This window comes from Perissodus microlepis, chromosome 17 (assembly GCF_051167445.1).
Source record: "Perissodus microlepis isolate ML-2025 ecotype Zambia chromosome 17, ASM5116744v1, whole genome shotgun sequence".
In the NCBI taxonomy this organism is placed as follows: Eukaryota; Metazoa; Chordata; class Actinopteri; order Cichliformes; family Cichlidae; genus Perissodus; species Perissodus microlepis.
Window position 1 is genome coordinate 36989520 of NC_140477.1, and position 18894 is coordinate 37008413.

General features: G+C 44.0%; 2 protein-coding genes and 1 non-coding gene across 3 annotated transcripts in view; 1 reads left to right on the forward strand and 2 right to left on the reverse strand.

The window, feature by feature from the left end:
* Positions 1-7886, reverse strand: ankrd16 (ankyrin repeat domain 16). The gene is made up of 7 exons (XM_084910111.1): positions 7378-7886; positions 6330-6550; positions 6212-6254; positions 5743-5851; positions 5450-5611; positions 3896-3974; positions 1-1176 (listed from the first exon to the last, which is right to left on the reverse strand). The coding sequence occupies exons 1-7, from the start codon at positions 7713-7715 to the stop codon at positions 1013-1015; spliced, it is 1116 nt and encodes a 371-aa protein (XP_084766237.1). The 5' UTR covers positions 7716-7886; the 3' UTR covers positions 1-1012.
* Positions 7162-7249, reverse strand: trnay-gua (transfer RNA tyrosine (anticodon GUA)). The gene is given in 2 exon segments: positions 7162-7197; positions 7213-7249. It is a non-coding gene; the product is annotated as a tRNA-Tyr (tRNA).
* Positions 7241-18894, forward strand: part of glt8d2 (glycosyltransferase 8 domain containing 2) — a 24436-nt gene continuing 12782 nt past the window's right edge. Inside the window, exons 1-10 of the mRNA XM_084910112.1 lie at positions 7241-7424; positions 8403-8607; positions 10473-10516; positions 12121-12213; positions 12354-12555; positions 12684-12801; positions 12888-12972; positions 13363-13475; positions 13622-13788; positions 18737-18849. Of these exons, the coding sequence (XP_084766238.1) occupies positions 10498-10516; positions 12121-12213; positions 12354-12555; positions 12684-12801; positions 12888-12972; positions 13363-13475; positions 13622-13788; positions 18737-18849 (910 nt within the window). The 5' untranslated portion in view covers positions 7241-7424; positions 8403-8607; positions 10473-10497. The remainder of the gene's footprint in view (positions 7425-8402; positions 8608-10472; positions 10517-12120; positions 12214-12353; positions 12556-12683; positions 12802-12887; positions 12973-13362; positions 13476-13621; positions 13789-18736; positions 18850-18894) is intronic.

The following is an 18894-nucleotide window of genomic DNA, read 5'->3' on the forward strand; positions in this document are numbered from 1 at the left end:
ACCTGGGCATTACAGCCGGCAGGGATCAGGTAGGGTGACCAGATCCCCACAAAGTAGATACGGGCCAAACACTGTGTTGATGTGGGAAACCTTACCAGTGCCGGAAGGTAGTGTGACATATCCACAGCTAAATAACAATATCAGAAACTGTTTTAACGCAATACGGCCAAATATATTTAAATGTGACTCACTCATTAAGCATAAAGTACAATAAGGATAACATATGTATTTCTGGTCCACTGAGTTAGGCTTTATTATAGTCCCGTTTTCCATGTTTCTACACCAGTAGTTAATAGTAGCTGTTATTTGAGCCGGTGTTTTGTCTTGTAATCATAGGGTTCTAGCAGGAGTGCATCCATTGGTTTTATGCCTTACGTGTCAATTATAGCAATTGATTGCCAATTATTACAGACATTTGACACACGTACTGTGTCATTTCATTCGCTTGTGTGAAACTGAACAAAAAAACTACAGCAAACAAACGCTGTGGCTTCATTTTCTTTGTGATAGTTTCCATCACAGTCCCAAAAATGTACAGAACTTTTTAGTGAATTGCAACTTTGCCTGTTGAGCATAGCGTGGGCAACATGCTCAACTGCTGCAACAACATATATGCATGACACACCTGTTTGGCAAACAGAAAAGTCCCAAGTCCTACATCGGTGTGTGGGCTGCTTTGAGCTCATATAGATAGTCATCAAGACCAACATATTTTTAAGTAGAAACAACAGGCAGCCAAGCAGATTGTCAAACAGTATCAAATGTAGTGGCCGACGATGAAAGCTGCATTTTTGTGTTGTGTCAGCGTTCCCACGAACTGTCCTGGCAGGATGCAGAGTTTATCAGGTAAAGTGAGATTACTGTTAGCATGATCATGTCTAAACCTGCGTCTTTTAGCAAACACAAGGGTGACAGTTTTTACACAATCTGTGCAAAATAACTTGAATCACACTATTAGGCTTCAGCTTTTCTTTATTTCAATAAATTAAGAACTCAATGTCTCAAGGATTGATTAGGGTCTGTGTGCAAGGTCACGTTCAAACACTTGCACTACGTGGGGTTTCCTGGCCAGCTGCCTGGCGGTTGTGCCGGACGCATCCTCAGAATCTTTGAGGCCGAGCTGCAGGAGCGTCCTGGCTGCGTCTGCGTGCTGCCCAATGCACGCCATGTGAAGAGCTGGGAGAAGAGAAACAGCAGTAAAAAACTGCTTCCTGTAATAACTGAGTTTTGGTGGTGACATTATCACCATATGACAATGAAAAGACAAACTAACTCTGTTCCTATTTCCAAATCTGTTTCATTCACTGTGCCGACATATTTCCTGTAAATGAGTTTTATGAGAGCCAACAGACGACTCTCCCATTTCAGAAGCTTGGTGCTGTTTCTATAACGCTGAAGATGTTACAGGTCACTATGGAGTAGAGATGGCACGATACCACTTTTTTATGTCCGATACCGATATCATAAATTTGGATATCTGCCGATACCGATATGAATCTGATATAGTGTGTTTTTTAATCAATAAAACTGTTTTTTTAATATCTTGCTGCTTTTTGTATAAGTTCATACTCAAGTTAAAAAACAACAACAACACTAAAGCTATTCTGTTATACCTGTATGTAAAAAAAAACAAAACAAAAAAAAAACAAAACAAAACACTGCACCCAAAATATTTCATAGTTCAGCAACACTGATCAATCTAATAAACTTAAACCTGCTCCATCCTCCCTATTCTGGTATTTTAAAGAGTGCTTAGCAGAAATATTAAACAACCTAACTAATAGGGTTGCAAACTCCCAGCAAAAGAAAATACGGAACCAGCCTCTTCCTCATGATGCTTAATCAATGTAATCAACTTTAATTTGATGCAGGGTGAAAAAAATTCACAGAAATAAATTATTTTTCAAGAATAATTAAATAGATTCAACATCTTTCTTCAACAGAACTGCAGACTGCACAGATGGTTCCCAAAGGAAAAAGTACTACAGCTTACTAGGGTATATTAGACTTAACAGTTACTATATACAGTAATGGACTTCTATATATTTTACATCAGATTAAAACTTTGGGTGTAAGAGTCAGATAATTATTTATTAAAAGCTCGACATTTTAAATGAGAATAAGAAAGAAAAGTATGTCTTTGTGCCCCCTTTTCCCTGTTCATGCCCTATCGGCCCCCCTGGCTAAACTTTGCTAGATCCGCCCCTGCACAGTTACCAGCCGTCAGCTGCGTAGAAAAAGATCCTGGTGTAGAAAGTAATATTAAATAAATTGTAACAACAGCTTATCAAGCTTAAACGTGCTGCTGTTGTTCAGCCGCTGGTTTCCTCTTTCTGGTGCAAAGTGGGCCAAAAACAAACAAGAGAGACGGACTCGCGACAGAAAAGCCGATCAGCTGATCATTGATCAGTTTCACAATTGAAGTAGCAGCAGGAGAGAGAGAGAGAGAGAGAGGCAGTCGCTCCATATATCGGTTGTTAAGCTTAACGTGGGAATGCTTTACAAACATTCAGAGATGAACTTACACACTTGCTTTACTTCTCTCTGACATAACTTCCTCGGAGATGAAATGTTTGCTAGCAGGCTACAAATACACACAGCCGCTCTATCACGTGACCACACTGCTCCGACGTGCTACGGTTATGAGCCGAGTTACGCCGTGTCGCAAGTTTTGTGAGGTGCTTTTTTGATATTTAATGGATCGGATTACATTTTTTATTTCTCTCCGATATCGATCCAGTAATTTAGGTCAGTATCGGACCGATACCGATACGTAATATCGGATCGGTCCATCTCTACTATGGAGCACTGCGCTGATGAGTCTCTGCAGGTTCATTTTTCAGACTGAATGAATGCAAACGAGGGACGTGCACAGGTGTATGCAAAACACAGGAACAGATCTTTCTTTGTTTGACGTTAGTGACAAAAACAGAAGTAAAGCCATCACAGACGTTCACCCAATATTAACTGTGCAGCTTTCACGTTATTTCAAAGAGTCCAACCAAAAGTTAATGAAGCCTGTAAACTAAAAATGGTGGATTTTTTTATGTTGGTTCACTTGCTGCAGCGGTGCATGGCGTGGAAAATGATGCTGCATCCCTATAACCTGCTCCAGTGCAAGATGTGTATGAGATAAGAAATCAGTAGGTACGAGATTACCGCCTACTGACCAATCAGTTCTCTGGAATATAGCACCATCATTCCTGGAAGCTCCCACAGAACTCCATGCATGGACAGTAGGAAGGTCTAAGGTTTCTTAAAGTCTTCCCTGATGAGCATCGATAAGAATCGTGAAATAAAATTACTCAAAAAAACAAAGCATTAATCTAAACATTCATTTCTGTCTTAATGACAGAGCTGCGACGCTGAGCCTTTATTCCTCACGACATCAAACAGGCAAAGCTTTATTAATAAAGTGGAGCGACATGTCAAAGCTCACACACTCACACTGCTGCTTTCAGCTTGTATTGTGTTTAAACTGTTCATATGTTTCTATTGTTTTCATTTGAAATCAGTTGCTCTGCTGCCTGTGGACCTGTCTCTGTTTGTCATATGCTGCAAACATCGCCTCCTCCATGAAAACTTCACTCATCACCAGACTGATAAACGCAGTGTTCACGTAACCAGCTGACGTCCATCACTGTGTACCAAGTATCCTGACTGTTAGTGTGCGTGAAGCCAGAAAAGGTCATGTGTTATTTCCCCTCGTCACATGATCCGTATTATGTTTTCAACTGGCTGAACAAAAACAGTATTTCAGCTGCAGAACACACGGCACACTGGACAGTTCATGGATGGCGTTGTTTGTTAAATAATCACAGATAATAATTATCTCTGATTAAGCTGCATGGTCAGAGAAAATAACTACATAAAGGCACTGAGAAGGTCATCCTACCAGTCCTCCCCTTTTGGTCCCGGGCATGAGGATCCGCTCCCAGCTCCACCAGTGTGTTTATAGTGGACGTGTGGCCTTCCTGAAAGAGATGCATGTCAGTGTGACTCGGAGAAGGATCTGTAGCCCGTGCTTTGCCTCGAGGCTTCTGCTTTTATTCTCGTTATGTTCGGTATGTGAGTCTTGTATCAGCAGTCTGAGAAAACTGTTCATTCACTCTTCATGGCTACAATCACAGACGACATAAAACAGCTTCCAGTAATTCTTGTAATAAAGAGCACAGCCATTGTGGGGGGGGGTATGGACACTGCTAGCATAACGGGCAGGTTTTTGACGGGGCTCCCACACAAACGCAAAGCAGGAGATGAAGCATTGCCAAATATGTGCAAACATTTTTCTTGTAAAACAAAGGGGGGCAAGCAAAAACAGTTTGGGAACCACTGTGCTATAGGAACCGCGTGCAAAAAGAAAACACAAACTGGTGTGATATACCAACGTTACAGACATGTTTTATTTTCTCATCCCTCCAAATACATGTGCACAATTCCACATATCTTGGCCACTGTAGGACAAACAAGCCACTGCTTGACTCTAATGAAGAGACGCTGTCAGTCCACGATTTACCTCCACTGTCAATATCTATGTCAGTGCTCTCCTTTACAGTGATACTGATATCCTCCTCAGTAAGCACTGCTTTAGCTGCTGTTAGCTGCTGTTAGCTAACATTAAATATCAGTGAATCAAACATTGTTGGACACTTAGCAAATAAACTGTCATACAATGTGTAAATGTAATCAAACTGTTTATCAGAGAGAAAGTGGGATTTTTTTCACCCACGTCTAACATTAGCTTATCACCAGCTGTTGTTGTTGTTTAGCTCATCTGGACTGGATCAGTGAAACTACGCCATAAAGGGGTCAAACTACAGGAAAAGTGCTGTTAGTTCATTGTGAAGACTGTCCTGTAATTATAAAATATGACATTTTTGTCAGTTCACAGAAAATGTCCTTTTGTAAAAGTTTGAACTGACTGCAGTAACGTTTTCCCACACAGTGGAAAAACGTTATTTAATTCATATAGCATGAACGTCAGGCGTGGGGATGGGTCTTTATCAGTTCAAAAGCTGTAAAACTAATGAAAATACAGTAAAAATAGATGCACTTCTGCACTTTTTCCAAAGCTGTGCAGTGGGCCGGATTAGAGTGTTTGCCGGGCCAATTCCGGCTCTCGGGCAACATGTTTGACACAAAGGTTTGGAAAGATAAATGTAATATTCCTGAAGGATGAAACTATTCCTCCTTCAAACCAGCAACCCATGAATTTCAGCGTCACGCCTCGACATCCTCCGCTCCACCAGCTGAGCCATGACGAGGCTCTGCTGTTAGTAAATATTAACCACTCCACACAACAACACAGCAAAATACCTGAAACTTCTCAAGTCATCCCATCTTGGTCCCTTTCCTTACATTCCTACGCTGCCCGTTTATTTATTTATCTTTCCCAACCATTCCGAAACTTCCCACCAGACTGCTGAAGGAGACCAGAGGGAAATCTGACCTTGGCAGCGTAATGCAGGGCGGTGAGCTGGATGCTGGTCGCCCTCTGGTTCACCTCGACATTCAAGTCCTTCACCAGAAACCGCAGAGCCTCATCCTGGCCTGTGACGGCTACCTGGTGCACTGGCTGAGCCCCGAGTATGTCAGCAGCTGCTGCAGATGCCTGTGGCGCGCACACACACACACACACACACACACACACACACACACACACACACACACAGGTCAGGGGGAGACACTACATATAACTACGTCAGTGCAGAAACATTACTGCAGGGGACTGCTTTGCTCCACCTGGTGCTCGTCTAAAAGAAGCCTGGCCACAGAGATGTGTCCATTCCTGATGGCGTCCATGAAAGGCGTGACTCCACAGCTGTCAGTGCTGTCAGGCGTGTAGCCACATCTGGAAAAACACCAGTAAATGTAAGGATCAGTCAGACAAAGTTATCTGTGAGCTGCGAATCAGCATCAAGCAGGTGGAGCTGCATTTGTGCCAAAAGAAGTCGCATAAATTTAAGAGTGCAGAAATTTTCAGTGTCATAAAAAACAACTTAAATTTTATAACATCTATCTATCCTTTGACTTCTGCATCACATTTAAATACATTTTTATACTGTGAATTTGTCATTTTAGGGCATTTTGAGTTGACATGGGCTATATATGTAAGAACTGCTGACAACTAAAGTCAGACAACATCCAGAGTTGACTGGATTTGGCGTTAAATATGCAGCAGAATTAGTCTCCATGTAAAATTTCAACATACCTGTCCAGCAAGACCTTAACCACCTCCTCACATCCATGCATTGCTGGATGAACAGAGAAAGTGTAAGTTATATAATTTCCCCTCACGTCACATCTCCACATACTGTAAGTACAGACACCTGCGGTGTGTAGTGGCGTCCTGCGTGTCCTGCTCTCCGTCCTCCAGACGTCTGGTGCAACAAGGAGCAGGTGCTGTATGACCACAGGGTCTCCCTCTCTGCAGGCGATGTGGAAGGAGTTCCAGCCGTCCTTGTTTCTCAGTGCGGGGTCGGCACCGTGGCAAAGCAGCTCCTGGATCACGTCCAGGTTCCTCCGAGTGCACGCCATCATCAGCGGAGTCCTGAGAGCAGAGACACAAATCTCCTCTGACAAACAAACTTACTGCAATTGGTGGATATATTCATACACTCTATGTAGAAGATCTGTCCCGTACTTACTAATAGAGCCACTAGGGGGCGTGGATAACCAGGGGAAATATGGAGTGAAGTTGGAAAGATAACAAATGTGCTGATGCTGTCCTACTGACCTGTTTTTATTTGTTTCCTGCGCTACAATCATGGAACATATTATACAACGTGTAATATCTTCACATTTTAAGAGTAGCTTATGAAAAAAATAATATTACAATTTCTTTCATGTTAATTTTAAACGACCGTACTGAATACACCCCAAACGGAGCTCACAGATACAGTCTGAGCACCACTGTAGAACAGTCAGTGTATAACAGGGCTGGACTGTAAAGTCTGAATTTGAAATAATGTACATTTAATTTGTAATAACGTATTGTATTGTCAGCTATTTTTACCAATAAGCCCCTTCGATTTCCAACTAGAAACACAAATTTATTGAAGTATATTAAAAATAAGTAAAGCAGCTCCTTCAGGTATATTTTGCTAATATTACGCCATTTGTTTATAGTTGTCCTGTTCTGTCGAGTTAAAAAAACGTCACTCCTTCGAGCCGGATTCGAACCAGCGACCTAAGGATGTCAGCATTCAGCCTCTACAGTCCTCCGCTCTACCAACTGAGCTATCGAAGGGCGGTAACTCCTCCCACAGCGAAGCCAGCTTTAAAGTGAACCCGGGAAAGATGGCGCTGACTTCTTCGTCCTTCCTTATAGAGTAGGGTTACAGTAATGTAGTAACACGTTAACAGATTCTTTCTCACCAGTCAGCCTTCTTCAGACTGTCCACTTTGGCGCCTTCTTGGAGCAGGTAGCTAACACAGTCCTTGTGGCTCATGGAGGCAGCTTCGTGTAGCGGCCTCTTGTAGTCGTTGTTGTACACCTCTACATCCAATCCAACCCTCTTTATCAGGTACTTTACAATGTCCAGGTGTCCATGCCTTGCGGCGTAGTGCAGCAAGGTGTCTCCCGACTTGCCGAAGTGTTTGCCACTGACAGTTTGCGCCGCAGTCGAGCCGCCTAATGTTATGTGTTTCTCCAGCGCGGCTAACTGTCCGTCCTGAGTGAGCTTCACTAGCAGCTTCAAAGTGTTTTCATCCATGCTGGGTGGAAGTTAAATGCTGGAGCAGAAACTGGACTACGGGCCAAAATAAGAACAGTTACTGTGAAGTGTTGAAGAACACACGCTGGCCTGTTTACCAGCGCGATTCCTGGTTGAGCTGCTTAAAATCACGTGGCCAACCATGACCTAACCCTGTACCTCTGAAACCAACATAAAGCACGCAAGTGTTTGGTTTTTTACGTACTTATATCGTGATCAAAATTCTAAATATTATTATGAGCACTAATAGATTTTTTTTTTGCAATTTTAGATTAAAATGACCTGAATTATACAGTGTGTAAATATTGCTACAATTTGATGAGAAACCTTTTATACAACAGTCAAAACAAGGTTAGAATGTCGTCACTTGGATTAGGAAAGAAAGAACATCATTGCCCTTATAGGAGGGCGTGGCCATGTGGATTGTGGGAGATGTAGTTGTTGTAGCAACGTGATTTGGCTCTCTAAACTTTAGAGAGTTCACGTTGCAAATCACTTTGCTCTTTACATTAAAGACAATTTTGGTCGTTTAGAGTCTAAACGACCAAAATTAATGTAATGTAATGTTTATTAATGTAAATAATAAAGAAAATTTAGGTTAATAAATGATTACTGGCATAATGTTAACACATCTCATGAGGGTAATTATCACAGACTTTCTTTTTCTCTCACACAAAATACCAAAAGTGGATCAGATATTGCCGTCACTGGTCTTTTAAACGAGATAATCCAGCATCTGGCTAACAAGAAGAAGACCAACAAGATGAGTCACATCTGGAGGAAAAGGTGGGGGGAGAGAAAAGCGGGTGAGTCTCAGTCCTCAGAGGTTTTACAACACGGACCATCAGCTCCATGAATGGGACTAGCTGTAACCTCCACGCTGTTCTTGCTGGTGAGTGTGTTTCAGACATTTGACTTTGTACTGCACTTAAAAACAAATGATGGCTGTCGTATCAAAGCAGCACTGACACACCTTCATGCTTTGCCGTTTAAGTAAACAATAGAACGTTTTGTCATTTTACACTAACGTGCTCTGCTTAAAGATTTCCATCTAAGCTTTTAACTTCAGCTCTCAGCGCTCGGTGAAAGCATCTGTTTCAGTGGGATCTGTTACTTCTCTACATTAATGGGTCTTTTTGCACAGAGGACAAACACAAACTGTTTTCAGAGTGATGGTTTCTGCACTGCACCATCACACATTCACACACCGTGAGGACTTTGTGCTGATGGTGAAAAGGTGGTTTTCTAAATCTAAGTATAATATCACTCACTTGTTAAACTATTTTGTGGCACTGGTATAAACTGACACTGACAATGTGAAACTGCACTGAGATGCATTAAGAGGACATATTACATAGAAGAATACTAAAGTGTAACTTCTGTAAATGATGAGTTGTTCAAATGCTGCCCAGCTGTTGGGCAGCTCTGCTCTTCCCAGCTAAAGCTAAACAGTTCCAGATGTTTCTGAATTCTCTGAAGACCAGCAAATAAACCAGAAACAAATGCAGGACACAAACTGCAAGTCCTGTTGTATTTCAGCTGACAGCAGCTCTGGTGAAAGGCTGCAGAGTAGGCGTCATTATGAGCTAATCAAGCTGCCATCCTCTCTGGGCAGATTTTACATTTTAAACTTAAAGCATAATTAATGGGGTGTTAGTAAGAATCCCTTATTTGTCTCATGAAAGGGGAGATTTCACCCCCTCCGTTCACTGTGTGAGCATTTGTTGTATTTGTATAAAGGTTTGAAAGGCTGGTAGGCAAACAGATGCCCCGATGGAGCCGGCACCAGAAAGGAAGGAAATACTTTGGACTCAGCCACGTGTCAGCCATTGTCTCACTGAATCTGTGTCTGGTCACATCACTCTGCTTCATGTAAAGTTCTTTTTGTGTTACTTTTCACTGTAGCTTTTGTTCGAGCTTAGAAACAAACCTATTGGCTTAGGAATGATCGCCTGCGTCTCGCTCTTCAGAGATACGAGCTTCCTTCCTGCTAGTGTTACGATTCCATTGCTATCATTCCTAATCCCACCAGTTTGATACGATCCCCGACACCACACCGTGACAGGCCTGCCATTCATTTGTCGTCCACGTGTACACAGCATATGTCAGCTCTTTGGGAATCAGCTTGTTTATGTAAAATACTGCTTTATGTCTTTGGGCATTTTTTTGCAGATTCAACTAAAGAAATGGGAAAAGCTGTATGTTTTATGACAGGATGCCTTTTTTACACATTAATAGTAAGTGTTGAGTGACTGGTCAAACAAAAGAAATATCCCAGTATGGTCAGGTACTGTCCTCAAAATGACTAAAAAGCAGCCAAAGACTGATGAGGTCCGGCAGGAGTGGGAGTGATGTTTAGAGGGAGGGCGAGATCGGATGCTGCGCTGCGGTGACCCCTAAAGCGAGCAGCTGAGAGAGGAACACGTAAGGACTGATTGTTCCTGCACAGACGGCCTCTCTGCTTTGTGTTCGTAGGGTTAAAGCTGTACTCTGTCAGACTACCTCAGATTATTCACAGCTGTAGAAGACGCTGCTTCTAAACAGCAGCCATCAGGTTGTTTGACAGTAACACTCCCTGCACTGCAAACATATGAGAGCTGTCATCTTTAGAAATAAAGGCAGGTTTCAGGGCTGTTAGCTGTGTTGGCACGTTTCAGCGCTCCCCTCCCTGAGGGGCCAAATTACAAAATATTTCATCTTTTGCTTCTCAGAAGTGGCTTCATAGCTCTCTCCTTCTCTGTTTTGGTGTGTGTGCAGATGTCCCTGGAAGCAAATATAAAACATGGCTCTCCTGAGAAAAAGTAAGTGTAACTAAAGTGTGATGCAAATGGATAAAGACTGATTCATGTTGTCCAGCAGTATTAGCTGACATGTTCTTGTAGCTGAGAAGTAGCGTTAGCAGATTGTGTTGTCTGCATGTGCTTTGCATTCACGTCCACTGTGCATCCACTGGGCAGCTGTTGCCAGTAAAGGTCGCTTCATTTTTCCCCAGGAAGAGGAAGCAGCCATGCACATGCACCAAATATCTATGGAATGGGATAGGCAGATGGCAGCAGGCTGTAACGAGTTATTCCTGAACTGCATGCGGTTGTTAAAAAGTAAAAGTTGCATGTGTGCAAATTTCAGTAACTCCAGTTTTTTTCACGCTGTTTTCTTTCTACAGAAAAGGCACATTTTCCACTTTACTCGCCTTCAGGAAATCCAACTTCTACTAGCCAAACCTTTAACGCTTAAATCGACTGGTAACTGGATTCTCTCATACTGCGAGAGCAATCCTTAAGTGCTTTCAATAATCCGTGGACAATTCTAGGTAACGAGTTAGGATGCTGTGCAGACTCCAGTTAGCGCTAGCTACAGTACCCGGACGGCTGCACAAAAACCAAAGTAAGCTTGTGTTTGCAGACCCTCCTTCCTCTCTGGTGTGTCTCACAGCTGGAGGAAACTAAGAAATACACAAAGCATTTTGAAAATGGACATGTTTTACTTTTTATAGTAACAGCTGATAATCACTTAATTATTTATGGGATGATTTATTCTCTTTCTTTGCTGTGCGGCTGAGAATCACTGTACCATTGCTAGCATAAAGGTAGCAGTTACCTGCCTATAGTTGCAGCCGGTGTCTCTGTGAAGTCTTTTTTCTTTCTTTGGTTTAAAGCTTTCAGTCTCTTTAAGCCAACCTGAGCTAATGAACAGCAGACTGTTGTCTGGCTCAGCCATTGGCTGCAAAGTAAAGAGTAAGTAAGTAAGTAAGTAAAATTTATTTATATAGCGCTTTTCACAGATAAAAATCACAAAGTGCTTTACAACACAGGAAATGGGAATATAAAGAGCCTCATTTTTATTTTTTATTATTCTTACTTGTACTTTGCTTTGACTGTGTTGGTGGAGGCTCAATCTGATGTCGCCGTGCTGATGTTCCTGGATCAACAAACTGATGTTGGTCCTGGTTCAACATCGCAAGTGACCAATCACACTGCAGTGATGGAAACACCATCACATCACACAGCCCTAACCACAATCACATCCTGACCCTGGCCTGTTTCCCTGAGTGGACAGCTATGATGTCACAACGGTGTGATTGGTCAGATCCAATGTTGATCCTGGACAACACCAACATGAGGATATCAGTTGATGGAGAGGAATAGAGAGGGTCAGAGGGAGTTTCTGTCTCTGCTGATGTAGAGAGAGCATGTGATAGCGTGTCAAAGGAGGACATGTGAGGATGGTGCAGGATGTGCATGAGACACAGTGATGATGGACAAGCTGACAGATGAGGTCAGGCACAAGTCTGTGGTTTATGATGTTCCTTCTAAACGTAGACAGCTTTTGTTGTTTTATGGCATCAATCTGCTTTGAGACAAACTTCTTTAGTTTTGCACTCAAACACTGAGCGATCACGTTTCAGTCAATCGGATCCTGCTGGTGCTGCTGGTGCTGATGGTGTGCCTCCTCCTGCGCAGTACACTGCTCAGAGCCTCCACTCGGCCAAGACTCTCAGGTGCGTCAGCGTTGGTCTTCACTACTTAATCTGAGAAATACTCACTAATGTTCCAAATGTGAAATATGTTACTTTCCTTAAGTGAAAATGATCCCACTGAAATTGAGCATAAACCAGTCTAAACTCCTGATTCCTGACAGAGAACAGGAAAAGCCCCAAGAATGCAGGACAAGTTTCTCAGGAACACGCTGCAGAAGCGCATGATGTCGTGCCCGTCGTCATCTGTGCATCAGAGGAGCGCATGGGTGCCTCCATGGCAACCATCAACAGCATCATCAGCAACACAGACGCCAGTGTTTTCTTCTACGTTGTTACTCTTCGTGATGCTGTCAAACTCACGAGGTGTATCTTTGAACTACAAAAATATGAACCGCACTTTGTTCCAAATATGGAGATCAGTGGTTTTCTCCCAGTATTGTTGCCCAAAGTGAGTATTTCTCACCTAATCCTCCTTTTGTTTCACGTGTCAGGAGGTACATAGAGAAGACAAAACTCAAAGGCATCCGCTACAAGATAGTGGAATTTAACCCGATGGTCCTTGTTGGAAAAGTGAAGCCAGATTCATCTCGACCTGATCTCTTACATCCCGTGAGTGCTGCATCTGCATCCATGCCATCAGCCAAACCAAGCACAGAGTTCCTGTCTCAAAGAAATAAAAAACTTTGTTTTTGCAGCTCAACTTTGTGCGGTTTTACCTCCCTCTGCTCGACATCCTCCACTCGAGGGTTATATACTTAGATGATGACATCATCGTGCAGGGTACGCATGTCTACAGTCAGTCTAATAAAATGATTCCATATTAAACTGAATGATTCAATAAGTGTTTAAATGATCTTTACACACATGTGTAATCTTCTACATTAGACACAACTGTGCTAACGAGGAGCATCACACAGAGTTACAGAGTTATTAAACGGCTGAATTCAGAGGTAGACCCTGACATGACACCCAGTGAAGTCAAAGGAGCCCTTTATTGGCTCCTAGAGAACTAACTAAACCCAGAAGATCTCTAAATAAATACATCATTATTTGCCTTTACTCGGGTTCTGTTTGTTAATTATTAAAATGAGTTTTAGGATCTGAAACATGAAAGTGTGACGAGTATCAGGATGGGGACAAATATAGCACTGCAGTCTGGTTGTGTTTCAGGTGACATCAGGGATCTGTTTAATATCCAACTGAAGCCAGGACACGCGGCTGCTTTCGCCACAGACTGCGACCTTCCCTCCACACACGAGACGGTGCGCAGCATCGGGATGCAGGTGGATTTTTACGGCTTCTGTTATGATGTTAGACTTTTATGCCTCGTGTAAATCTCACATTAAAGAGGTTTTATTTGACATAGTAACATGTGGGAGGGATTCAGTCATTATTATTTGGTATTCTCTCCTCTGAGCTCGTCCCCTAGACAACCTACATGGGCTTCCTGGACTACAGGAAACAGGAAGTGAAAGACCTGGGCATCAACCCCAGCGACTGCTCTTTCAACCCTGGAGTCTTTGTGGCAGATATGAACGAGTGGAAGAAGCAGAAGGTCACCAAAGAGCTGGAGAAGTGGATGGAGGAGAATTTCAGGTATACTCCTTAAACTAGTGTCATTTCCTAAATGTTACCAATATGAACAGTAGATTTGGTTTATGAAAGTTTGATCTTATTTTACCTTGAAAGAGAGGTCAAAGGTCAAATGCTACATATTTTAGATCTCTATACGGTACTGTCTATACGTCGACAATGCACAGCAAACCTGTAAGGATCACAGTTGTAAGTTATAAAGGCTTTGTGTCAGGTTTCAACCAATAAAACTTTATTAAGTTGACCCTGAAGAGCCACACATTACTCCCTACATGACTTACCTGTAGTTACATCTGTCAGCTTATTAAAAGTGTGTTTGTGGATTTAAACCTTTTATTGCAGATGTTCCTACAGTTTTGCATATGATGGCCAGTGTCTGGCATTTAGAGTGAAGCAGCTGTGATGGCGAGCGATATCCCACAGATATACTGTAAAAAGCCATTGAACCACTCCTAACTACAGTTAGCTAACTAGCCTCTGTATGTTGCAGCAGTGCTGTAGTTTGGGGTGAGATAAGTACACAGAGCTGTTCCCTTTCAGTCAATTCACTCGGTACAACACATAAGTACGGGACATCACGCCCTCGCGTGCCCTGGCTGAAGAAACCTTTATTCACATGTGATGACACGCCCCGCCTGCACATATAGCCGCTGTCATCACAGTCGTCCCTCAGTTCTTACGCTCTTCACCTCGCTGAGAACACCTCTGCTGAGTTGGGCTGCCCCTGTTGGTGTTAGCTAGGGCTGCCACAAATGATTATTTTGATAGTCGACTAGTCACCGATTATTTTTGCGATTAGTCGACTAATCAGATCGTCATCCATTGGACGTACAGCTTATTGCACCAGCAGCATCTGCTCTTATATAACTATCATTAGCTTACAGCTTTAAGTGTTTAAGGTATGTGCTAACTAAAAATAAAGACAAGATGATAGTTTATTAAATTTTAATGAAATTTGCAGATTGTTTCGGTGAAGTTTAATAAACTCCTTGCTATCTAAAATATAACGGGACACCGGAGTAAATTCTCGAGCATCTCACACTTCTGATAATCAGCTGTCTGCTTGACGTTTATTCAGCTGTGTAAAAACTATAATTTAATCTCAGCCAAACCGATTTACTCAGGAACAAATAAAATACTAAAAAAAAGCCAAACAATAACATTTTTAAGTTATCTAAGTGACTTATATATCATGTTTAACCTGAGTAGCGAAAGACGGCGGTGGGTTTGAAAACGATTTGCCGGGAGTCCGGTGTTCTCACGGCTCTAGTGAGCCTTGAACCCCAGTTAGCTATCGAGCTAGTGGGTAACAGAAGTCTCCGAAAACGTCGGAGCGCTTTTGAAAATATGTGGTGTCTTGATAAACTGAGCAGATATTTGAGGTTTACACAGCTACATTCTCGCCTGAAAATATGTTAAACGTTTATTTTGTGACCCAGAAAGAATAATAAGAGTAATATTAAAACTAACTAGCTGCCGCCATTGTTGGAAACTGAGCTGGGCCGCGCTATGAATTCTGGGATAGGTTGGGCCACGAAGTATACACCCGACCCATCCTTCAAATCTGGGGAAGTGAAGGGTGCATTTGTCGGCCGCATTTGTCGGAGTCTTCAAATTTGGACAGTCTTCGTCGTGTCTCTGTAACGTAATCAGCCTACTAATGCAGGCACAGGAGGATGCGGTTCCTGAATTTGGACACAGCTACGATACCGGACACAGCTTCTTCTTCTTCAGAGTTTAATGGCAGCTGGCATCCTTGTACATGCAGTGCTGCCATCTTCTGTTTCAGTCCGTTATTACACTCTTAAATCCTACTACTTATTCCTGCGTCTTTTGGGATCTTACAAAGCTTCAAACGACGCGTCGACTATTAAATTAGTCATCGACGATTTTAATAGTCGACGTAATCGTGACTAGTCGACTAATCGTGGCAGCCCTAGTGTTAGTCTCCACCGCGCAGTTGGTGCGTAGGCTGCCCGCGGAGTGCTAATTTCAAGTTTTCCTGTGCAGCGTTTTGCTTTGCGTTTTGGAATGGACTCCAAACCGAAGCGAGCAAAGCAGAAACCTTCTGTTCGCCCTTGTCCTCAGGGATGCGGTTTCTCTTTGCACGACAGCGACCAGCACAATGCCTGCCCTGTCTGCCTGGGGATCATCCACGCTAGGAGAGCGTTGACGGAGCCCGAAGCCTGTGCGTTTTGTCGCCAGCTCCGGCGCTCGACCCTGGAAAGACGGGTGACGTTTGTGGAAAAAGTGCTGGGACGCTCCGCTGTCCCACCGCATGACCCTCTCCTTTCCGAGTCTGGAGCCCCGGCTTCGTCCGAGTCCGAGGACAAGGATTATCCAGTCGATGTCCCCGCAATTAGCTGGGCTGACCAAATGGAATATGTTAACAGGTTAGTTGATGACGAGCCGGAACCATGCAGGAGCGCTGATGGGCTTCTCTTTTCTCCCTGTTTCGCCGTGCTGCTGCGAAGCTGCAGGTGGACTGGCCCTCTCCTCCGCCAGCTCAGAAGCCGTCGCGGTTCGCGGGTTTTTTCTTCCCACCGGAGCTCGCAACGGCCAAAAACTGCCTTCCCATGTTCCCAGACTTTGTCTGCGAGCTAACAGCATCATGGGACAAACCTCAGTCTACCCGCGTCACTGTGCCCGGCTATGGACAGTACATGGAATTGGACGGCGCCGAGGGGGCTGGCTTAGCTAACCCACCCCCTATGGAGCCGTCTCTGGCTGCTTATCCGGCCCCGTCCCATAACCATGGTGTTGGCGGCCCCGCAACTCTGCCGTCCAAGCACTGCAGATTCTCTGCTTCGCAGCTGCAGAAGATTTATCGGGCTCAGGCCTCTCCAGGGGGGTCCTCTGGTGAGAGAATGGAGGTTACACCCTTTAATAGTGGCTCAGATTTGGGATCTATTTGGCAAGGGGCAAGGGGCAAGGGGCAAATAGTGGTTCATCCGTGCCTGGATCTGTGGCGCCTTCATGCTTACCTGCTGAGAGGTTAAACTTGATTGCTAAGGGTTTGCCACCTAGTGTGATAGCGACAATTCAGAGCGCTAGGGCCTCATCTACTAGAGGCTTGTACGCTTACAAATGGTGAGCCTTTGAGCAATGGTGCCAGGACCGCCACACTCTCCCATTTCAGTGCTCTATTGTGGATGTTTTGACATTCCTGCAGGAGCTGCTGGATAACGGCCTTTCATTTTCGACAATTAAGGTTTATTTAGCAGCTATATTTGTTTGTCATATTGGCTTTGACGGGGTGACACCAGGTGCACATCCCCTCGCCATACGTTTTCTGAAAGGAGTTTGCCGGCTGAGGCCCGTGCTTAAGTCCAGTGTCCCTGCTTGGGACTTGTCTTTGGTGCTGGAGGCCCTTTGTAGCCCCCCGTTTGAACCCATTGAGTCTGTGGATATGAAATTTCTTTCATATAAGACTGCATTACTTCTTGCTTTGGCTTCAGGCAAAGCGAGTGGGTGACCTTCATGCGCTGTCTGTGCATCCCTCCTGCACACAGTTCTCTCCTGATGGTCTCAAGGTCGTATTGCGTCCAAATGCTGCCTATTTTCCCAAGATCATGCCTGCATCTTCTAGCTCAATGGAGTTTGAGTTGTGGAGCTTTTGCTCCCCTCCTTTTGCATCTGAGGAGCAGAGGAGGATGCATTCTCTTTGTCCAGTGCGTGTGCTACGCACCTACATTGAGCGCACTCAGAATGTGCGTTTATGTGACCAGCTGTTTGTCTGCTTCGCTAATCCAAATAGAGATAGAGCTCTGTCCAAACAGAGGCTGTCCCACTGGATTACAGAAGCTATCTCATTGGCATACGGCACCAGAGGTCTTGCTTTGCCCCAGGGGGTGAGAGCTCATTCCACCAGGGGGATGGCAACCTCATGGGCTCTTTTTAAAGGGGTGCCTGTAGCTGATATTTGTGCGGCAGCTATTTGGGCATCACCGCACACTTTTGTGCGGTTTTATCGGTTGGACGTTACAGCCCCTTCGGTGGCTCATGCTGTCCTTTCTGCTGGGTCTACCACTCACTAAGGATGTGGTGGTCCGATTCCGGTTTGGTGGCTGCTCTGCGGGGCGTGTATATATGTCCCATACTTATGTGTTGTACCGAGTGAATCGACTGAAAGGGAACGAATAGTTATGTCTATAACTTCTGTTCCCTGAAGGAGAGGAACGAGGTACAACACAAGGTGGCCCCACTGAGCAGTTTGGCTCGGTGAAGAGCGGCTATCGAACTGAGGGATGACTGTGATGACAGCGGCTATATGTGCAGGCGGGGCCGTGCGCGTGTCATCACACGTCATCTGCCTTAAAGGCGTGAATAAAGGTTTCTTCAGCCAGGACACGCGAGGGCGTGATATCCCATACTTATGTGTTGTACCGCGTTCCTCTCCTTCAGGGAACAGAAGTTATAGACATAACTATTCGTTTGCATGAACGAGCATGCAGCTTGTGGCCACGCTGAGGGGAACTGAACTTTACTCAGTTCCCGAAATTCTTTCCTACTTCATCCCAATTACAGAGTTCTTTCAGATGCGGTTGGCATGTCTGAATTATGCACAGTGTCCTTTTGCATGCGTGCTGTGACACACCGGCCAAAGCAACACTAAAAGAGTCGTCTCCTGAAGAGCCGGGGTTTGTCAGGAAGCTGTAATTATCGCTTAGAGTTTTATCTTTTTATCTTTGTTTATGTGGTTTTCATTTGTTCATTTATTGTTTGTCTTCAGTCACTTGTTCTTTTTCATTGATTAGGTTTAAGCACTAAAAAGTACTTTTCCCCCACGAGCGTATTGATCCCATTAGCAGATGGGTGACGTAAACTGTTTTGTTCGGAGCCTTGCAGACGTAACTGATGCAGGCTCACTGGTGTATAACAAAAAGATCTCTTTGTTTTGTTTTCACTGGCCACTTGAAGCATCTGATTTTTAAACCCTTCTCACCAACAGACAAAACATATACAGCAGTGCCATGGCAGGGGGCGTGGCAACCCCACCCATGCTAATCGTGTTTCACGACAAATACACGATACTGGACCCTCTGTGGCACGTCAGGCACCTGGGTAAGATTGCTCTTCACACACAGCTGGAATATTAGTGCCACCGTC